This window comes from Cyprinodon variegatus, unplaced genomic scaffold (genome assembly GCF_000732505.1).
Source record: "Cyprinodon variegatus isolate N-32 unplaced genomic scaffold, C_variegatus-1.0 Scaffold140, whole genome shotgun sequence".
In the NCBI taxonomy this organism is placed as follows: Eukaryota; Metazoa; Chordata; class Actinopteri; order Cyprinodontiformes; family Cyprinodontidae; genus Cyprinodon; species Cyprinodon variegatus.
This window is the reverse complement of record NW_015150593.1, coordinates 1,324,426-1,332,213: the sequence shown is the minus strand read 5'-3', so window position 1 is coordinate 1,332,213 and position 7,788 is coordinate 1,324,426. Positions and strand designations below refer to the sequence as shown.

Sequence of the window (7,788 nt, the reverse complement as noted above, 5' to 3'; positions counted from 1 at the left end):
CATGTGCCTGCCCAGCAAAACGGAGCTTTTGGCTTTTAAAACATCAACATCCAATTTACGAAAAAATGTGGCGGTAAGTTAGTTATCATGGTGTTGTCTGTTGGACAGTAGGATAGAAAATTGTTTGCACTTTATGGTTCAGGTTGCGACTGTCCTTGTGCTGTGAGGAAGTAGGTTCTTTAGCCCAGCTGATCTTTTGCAAGTGTGGATGTCCACTAAAATACGCCTTGAAATCGATTAAAACACCTTGTGCTCAATTTGATTCATGACTCATCCTTTTTTGCATTAAATAACTCAAAGTAACTAAGTAACTTTTACTCAAATTACATTTTAAATGAAGTAATTTATGAAATAACTTTTACTTGAGCAAATTTTGAGATGGGTAATTTTACTTTTACTGAGTAGAATTTAGGCAAAGTAAAGATACTTTTACTCAATTACAATTTTTTAGTACTCTTTCCACCTCTGAAACTGAGTGTTTACTGCGGTTGAGGAATTATGCTTTGAGGATAAACTATTTTAAAAAATCCCATCCAACTCCTTACTTTTAAGTTTAATTGGAATCTGTTGCATTTTATCTTTTCATTCCAGGTTCATAGAAAAGGGAAATGGGTCAAAATTGGAAATGGCAGTTCAGACTTCAAAGATAAACTGGAAATGGATATGTAGCCTGGAAAGGGTTAATCGGGGCATTGGTTTCGTTTGATTGGGACTGGTTTTGGTTGGCAGAAAGGGACAGAATCCAGTTTGACTTCAGGAACAGAGAGCGGCAGAGAGAAGGGCGTGGAAAACATGTCGAGACAAGATGGAGGTGAAGGTAGTTCTTAGAGAAATCACAGCATGTCACCTCACACACGCACGCATCAGCACACAATCAGCCGCATCCTTTGCTTGGATCCACGCAGGAAATGGGTCTTCTAGTCTGGAATGGCTCCAAAGAACAAATAAGATGCTGACTTTGATTTTTTTTTTTGCCACTTGTGTCTGGAAAGCACCTTAAAAATCTGATAGATCAAAGTCTGTATTGTCAAACCCTGTGACTCACGTCTAGAAACAAGGAAACAAATCTCACTTTTCTCACGCCATGAACTTCCTGATGGGAATGTGTTCTAATGCAGATGTGTGTGACGGAGGTAAGCGCCTCACCTGTGCGGTGAAGAAGGCCGGGGTGAGGGAGCCGGAGGGGAGCGCCGGGCTGTTGAGGGCGATGGAGCCGATGTCGCTCCCCGCCAGCAGCAGGGACGGGCTGGAGATCTCCAGAGCTTTAGGCTTTTTGCTTTTGGGTGGGAGTCCATCTCCTTGGTCACTGGAGACGCTCCTTCCCCTGCTGCTGCTCCTCTTTTCAGGAAGCTGCAGGGCTCGCTCCCTGTGTCCCGAGGAGAGATTGAGCGGCTGAGCGTTCTGATCCGAGTCCTCCTCTTCCTCTTCCTCATCAGAGGGGCTCCAGCTTCGCCCCGGTTGGGTGTGCGGCGGGGAGGACGGGGAGTGGGAATGGGAGGGGAGTCTGGACGCCCTGGGGGAGATGTAGCATTCCGTTTTGACAGAAGGAGGGGAGCTTCTGCCGCCGGCGTTGGTGCCAAAGCGGATGACTGAGCGCGGCTCCTCCTGACGCTCACGCAGGCTGTTCTGCAAGGAGCTGATGTGGAAGGACGAGTAGAGGCCAGAGTGGAGGTAATCCCTTTGGCACTGCTGCACCCGTAACCCCGCCAGGGTCCTCCTCTGGGCCTCCTCCTCGATATCCTCCTCTTCCTCCAGTTCCGCTTCCAGCTCAGGGGCCTCGTCCTCCTGGAGGGGGAACCTCCCGGAGGCTAAACCCATCTCCACCGCCTGCGGGTCCATCTTCAGGATCTCAGGGAAGGACACAAACTTATAGACAAACTTCTGGCCAATCACCTTTTTGATGATGTTCTGCAACATAAAAATTAAAGTAATTGTTTTGCATTAGAAATGTTGAGAAGCTCTAGGTAACATTTATGGACAAAAGGATTCAATTTATGTAATGTTTTTGCTAGATGTTAGGCTCCTGTGAATATTATTTTTGTAATTGTTATTTTGCTAAGGCTAACAATTAGGGGCCGGGATGTTAAGAATTAGATTAATTTATTTTTTGAAAAATTATTAATGTTAAAGATCTAAGGTTGTGTGAATGGTAGAGCTATTGTTTATTTATTTATGTATTGGTTTGACTTTGACTCTCCTCCTTGTCAGTCCGCCTCCTGCTGAGATTAACAAGTAGAAGCAGCTGATGAGGTGGATCTGATTGTTTCTTTTCACACACATCACTTAACTTTATATTTGAATTTTTTGTAAGTCAACTCTGAGAATATTTCTGTTATTTTTTTACACCCCTTTTTTGAAACAAGAAAATTCTCCAAGGTGCTTTTTGTTTTGTGAGTCGAAAAACCTCCTCCTAAGACTACTCTGGCAATTTTTGATTTTTTTTGGGAAACTATTTTGATGCAAGAGTAGCCGTAACAGTCATTGAAGACAAAAAGGTAGCAGCTGCAGGAGTTTATGGTTTTAGTACGGTGGCCCTGAAGTGCAAACTGCAACTACAAATCTAAAGGCGCAACTACATTAAGTAACTCGCAACTACATAAAGCAAAGTGCAACTACATTAAGAAAATCGCAACTACATAAAGCAAAGCGCAACTACATTAAGAAAATCGCAACTACATTTAGTAAATCGCAACTACATAAAGCAAAGCGCAACTACATTAAGAAAAACAAAACTACATAAAGCAGTTGTAGTTGCAGTTTGCACTTCAGGGCCACCGTAGTTTAGAGAGGAGAATAAATTGTATTTTTTAAGAAACCGTTATTTTTTATCTTTTAGCTAAAACCCGCTGCAGGGTGGCGGGGAGTCAGACTGCTGCAGAGGAAGAGGTAAGCAGCTCATGATTTGCTGAATTAACCTTGTCATAGTAGTAGCGCAGGGCTCTGCTCAGCTTGTCGTAATTCATGTTGGTCTTGTTTTTGCGCAGCCCCCACAGCTTGGCCACCTCCTCCGACTTGAGGAGCTTGAACTCGCCGTCCGTGGACGTCCAGCAGATCAGGTGCTTGTGACTCTGGTCCAGCAGCAGCTGCAGCAGGAACTGCCACAGAGTGATGGCGCTGTCCATACCTGCAACGAGCAGAAGGCGTCAGTTTACTTTTCTGATGCCGATGCGTTTCTTACCAACATGTTGAGCTGCAAGCAGGCTGCAGTCAGGGGGGGTGGGGGTTATGAATAGAACAGTGTGTGTAAAAGAATATGGTGTAATGTAGCAGCAGCAGCAGGAGAGAGAAAGAGAGAAAAAAAAAATACAAGGAGGAACAACAGCTCAAGCCAGAAATATGCTGCGGTTCAACCTGGCCCTCTCTCCACAGGAAGCATGACGGCCCAGGGTGGGTTATTCCTTTAATAGAGGAATGCGCTGCCTTCAAGCTCCCGTCTGCCGACTACCAGCTTTCTGTCCCCAACGACTTGACCGCAGAAAAATCCAAAATCCTTTCTGCTCTAATTCTCACAGATAGTGGCGCCAATGTGCGGCTCAATTTACCAGGTGTTTTTGTTTATTTATTTCTAGATAACTTAAAGAGAATCGATTGGAAAACGCAGCTGGTTTGTGTTACAGTCAGAAGAGTTTGGAGCTCAGTAACGCATTGTTTCATTAATAACAGATTAAGACCGAAACATTTCATGGAAATGAGGTATTTAAATTGTCACGTGATTCATTGTTGTAACAACAAACTGTATCTTCAATCTGTGACTTTTGTTCTCAAATATTAATGCATAATAGAAAAAAAACGCTGCTTGGTGAGAAGTATGCATATGTCTAGTGATTGAAACTTTAACTAGGCCATTCTAACACACAGATATGATTGGTCCATTGCAGCTTTGGCCTATTATCTTGGATGTTTTGCCCTGTTTTCTCTAGTGTTGAGCTAATGCCATTTTTTCGCCCTGATACCAATAACCGATACCTGGCTGTGCAGTATTGGCCGATATCGATACCATCTGTTTGAAATTGATGTGTGTATATATGAAGAACTGCATACTACCTGGATGTAAAATATTGCCATCATGGCTTTGTCAAGCTGCTGCCTACCTTTGTGAAGCAGGAAAAAGACTAATACAAAGAGAACCCAACTTTGTATTGCCTACCTGGAATGGGTGACAATAGTTCAATAAACTTTTGCATCTCAAAATGGTATCTTTGCCCTATTTGTCGGTACTCGCCAATACCGATGCTACCATTTTAGTGCTGGATCGCGGCCCTGCCAGATACTGGTGTCCGTATCGGTGTAACACTAGTTTTCTCTCACCACCTTACTTGTCCCTATTCCCACAGCATGATTCTGCCACCATTGTTTATCATGGTTAGGATAATTCCAAAAAAGTAAAAAAAAAAAATAAAAAAAACACAATCCGCTGGACTTTTTTCCCAACTTTGAAGACGTTTCGCTTCCCAGCCAGGAAGCTTTTTTTAATTCAAAATGTCAGAATTAGCATCGAGTTCCAATATTTATAGAGTGGCCCAAATGAAGTCTTGGTTTAGAAACATCTAAATTGAACCGGAAGAACGAGTCCACCCATCAGTAATGGGGAGTCATTGAGATCTTTGTTAGCCTGCAATACCCGATACTGGCCTATGCTTCTGAAAAGTGGGAGTCGTTAGGGGCATTGTTGGCCTGGCTGACCTGGTTAAAGACCTAAACGACTCCCCATTTCTAAGGGGCGGACCTGTTCTTCCGGTTCAATTTGCATGTCTTTTAAGCCAAAACAAGGCTTTGTTTGGGCCACTCTATAAAACCTAAAATTTAACTGTATTTCTGACATTTTGAATTGAAAAAGCTTCCTGGATGGGAAGCGAAACGCCTTCAAACTTGGAAACAAAGTCCAGTGGATTATTTTTTTTATTACTTTTTTGGAATGACTCTGACCTGAATTCCTAGTGAATCTTGACCAGCACGTTAGGATAGGATGTTCAATAAAAGAGAAGCAAAACACTGAATTAGAAGCACAGGCTACACTTTGTTAGATTTTGACCATTTCTTCACTATATGGCTGTTCTTTATGGATTTTTCTTAATTAAACATATTTTTTGTATCATTTTTCAATAAAATACAATAATTTTGTTGGTTATGAGGACAAGACAATGTGATAGGAAGCCACTGGTTACACTGAATATTAGAAAATATGTCTGCTTTTTACCTAAGAGGCAAAAAGTAAAATAATTTAACAAAAAAAAAGAAAAAAGGGAGAAGCTTTTTGAGCTTCCAAAGAGGGCTGGGACCGATTTCCGACCCAAACTATCCCCTAGAGTCTCCTGTTCGCCACGCGAAACTACAAACCTGTCAAAGTCAGGACTTCCTCCTATTCTAGTTCCAAGGACAAATGGTGAGGTGAGGGGATCCCACAGCAGGGGTGCGTTTCCCCGCTTCAGCTACGCTTCCCACTACAATCCCAGGTCAAAAGATCACATCATTGTCCGCTCTTCTCAGGTCCACCCAACGACCCGCTCTGAACTTCACTTTTGACAAAGACTGAAGCAACGTTTGCATGAAAATCGTAAATAGTGGAATTAGCTTTGCTTCTTCTGTTCCTGCTTGTCTGTGACACCACCCTGGAAAGAAATATCAGCTGTGCTGCTGCCATTAACACCTTTTATAGACGTCTGAGATCTGCCTGTTTTTCAGTGTAGTCCTGTTTCTCTGACTGTGACTAACTGGATGTGCTGTCTTCATCCTCTGACTTGGGAGCTGGCTCAAAGCTCGTCTGCCTGGCTGTGTGTTTCCTTTTACAGTTTCTCTTTGTATTTCTGCTTCTGTCTCCTTGAACCCCAGTGGGCCTCAGCAGATGGCCGCTCACACTGAGCCTGGTTCTGCTGGAGGTTTCTTCCTGTTTAAAGGGAGCTGTTTCTCTCCACTGTCGCTACAAGCATGTTTAGTGTGAAGGATTGCCTTCAAGTCGATGAGTCGATGCAATCAACTGGTTTTCCTTAGATAGAAAACCTTGAATCAATTTGATTGTATGATCTGATGAACTGTAAAGTGCCTTGAGATGACGGGTGTTGTAAATTGGCGCTATAGAAATAAACTGAATTGAATTGAAACCCAAAAACAGATGAAACATCTTTCGCCGGTTGGTCAGGAGATGCAGCATGTATAGGAATTGGGAACTTGAACATTAACACTTCCTGTTGCACAAACTCCAAACTGACACAGTGACCTGTGAGAAAACAGCTTGTTACTAAAAGCCTTTGAGATTTGCAAGGTGCAAACAGGATCCTGCTCTTTCCAGGAACATCACTGCTGAGTTTTTGGGGAGGAGGTGAGGATGAGGAGTCCTGCTGCTGATGCTCGGATGATGAAGGTCTCAGATTGAGCACAAAGCCACGCAGTGTTGGCTGAAGTGAACATCCTAATGAGATTAGATGCTGTATGCAGACATTACTCAGCTCTGAGCAGATCTGCTGTCTTCCTGTTGGCTGGAAAAGCCAACATGAAGCCGTTTGCTGATCTGCTCCACATCGCAGAGGTTTATCCATTGCTCTGTCCCTCTCACTCATTTTCAAGATGTTCCCCGGACCGGAAGAAAGCACCGCGTCGTGTCCGACTTTAATTTCTTTTACTTTTCTAACTGAAAGCAACTATTTCTTAGAAGTTCAGCATAAAGCAGAAGTCTAGTCTGAATTCAGAAGCTCCGCTGCTACTTCTCTGTCTGCATCTATAAACGCCGCCTGTTAGCAAACAAAGTCCGCTTTGTGTTCAATAAATCATTAAATAAAGAATAAAGCGTCAGTTTTTGTTGAGTTTACCTGCGATCTCTCCGGCTGGGTTTCTTCTCTCCGCGGAACTTTACGTCGATGCCTGTGTGATCCCTTGTTTTTCCATGCTGACTCCTGGTCTGCACAGTTGTGTTGGGCTGAAATCGGATCCTGGGCTTTTTCTTTTTCTGAGCAGGAAGTTGGAGCAGCAGACGCAGAGCCGGCTGACTTCCTCTCCCCTACGATTCCCCAGGCAGTTAGCCGTCTGTGTAAACACACTTTTCCTACCCCTCCTCGGCGGCCAGCAGTGGGCCTACTCTCTGTCGGAACACACGCTGGCGGAAACTCCTACAGTCCGTGAACTGACATCACCCGTTAACGCTGTGATGCTTTCAGGGACGGCTAAAAAAAAGAGGCCAACTGGCCCACATTAAGAAGCATAGTAAAGTGTGAGATTTAATTCAGGGTTTATTTACATATTTAAAAAAAAAACATTAGACGCATACAATAAATGGCATAAATAAATTAAAAATAAAAAGGTGGAAGATAGTTCCTGCCCAAGAGGTGTCCCTGATTTCATTTTTATGAAGGTGGCAACTGGGTTTTCTTTCCATCCATCACCCATCTATCCATTCATCCGTCCATCCATCCATCCATCCATCCATCCATCCATCCATCCATCCATCCATCCATCCTACCTAAAAACCAACCCGTCCGTCTGTCTATCCATCCATCCATCCTACCTAAAAACCCATCCTTCCACCCACCCAACCATCCATCCACCCACCTACCTCCAGCTACTCTAGAGGGACCGTATCATCATATACTCCCTCCAGTGTGTCCTGGGCGTTCCATGAGGCCTTCTCCCAATAGGACATGCCTGGTTACCTCCTGTGGGAGGCGACCAGGAGGCATCCAGAATAGATGCCCGAGCCACCTCAGCTGGCTCCTTTCCACATGGAGGAGCAACGACTCTACTCCACTATACTCTGGAAGTTATTATATATATATATATATATATATATATATATATATA

General features: G+C 43.7%; 1 protein-coding gene across 1 annotated transcript in view; it reads right to left on the bottom strand.

The window, feature by feature from the left end:
* The window catches only part of elk3 (ELK3, ETS-domain protein (SRF accessory protein 2)), an 11,384-nt gene extending 4,315 nt beyond the window's left edge, over nt 1–7,069 (bottom strand). The window contains exons 1-3 of the mRNA XM_015376745.1: nt 6,804–7,069; nt 2,916–3,124; nt 1,147–1,908 (exon numbers count right to left, since the gene is read on the bottom strand). Of these exons, the coding sequence (XP_015232231.1) occupies nt 1,147–1,908; nt 2,916–3,122 (969 nt within the window). The 5' untranslated portion in view covers nt 3,123–3,124; nt 6,804–7,069. The remainder of the gene's footprint in view (nt 1–1,146; nt 1,909–2,915; nt 3,125–6,803) is intronic.
* Between the last annotated feature and the right edge of the window lie 719 nt (nt 7,070–7,788).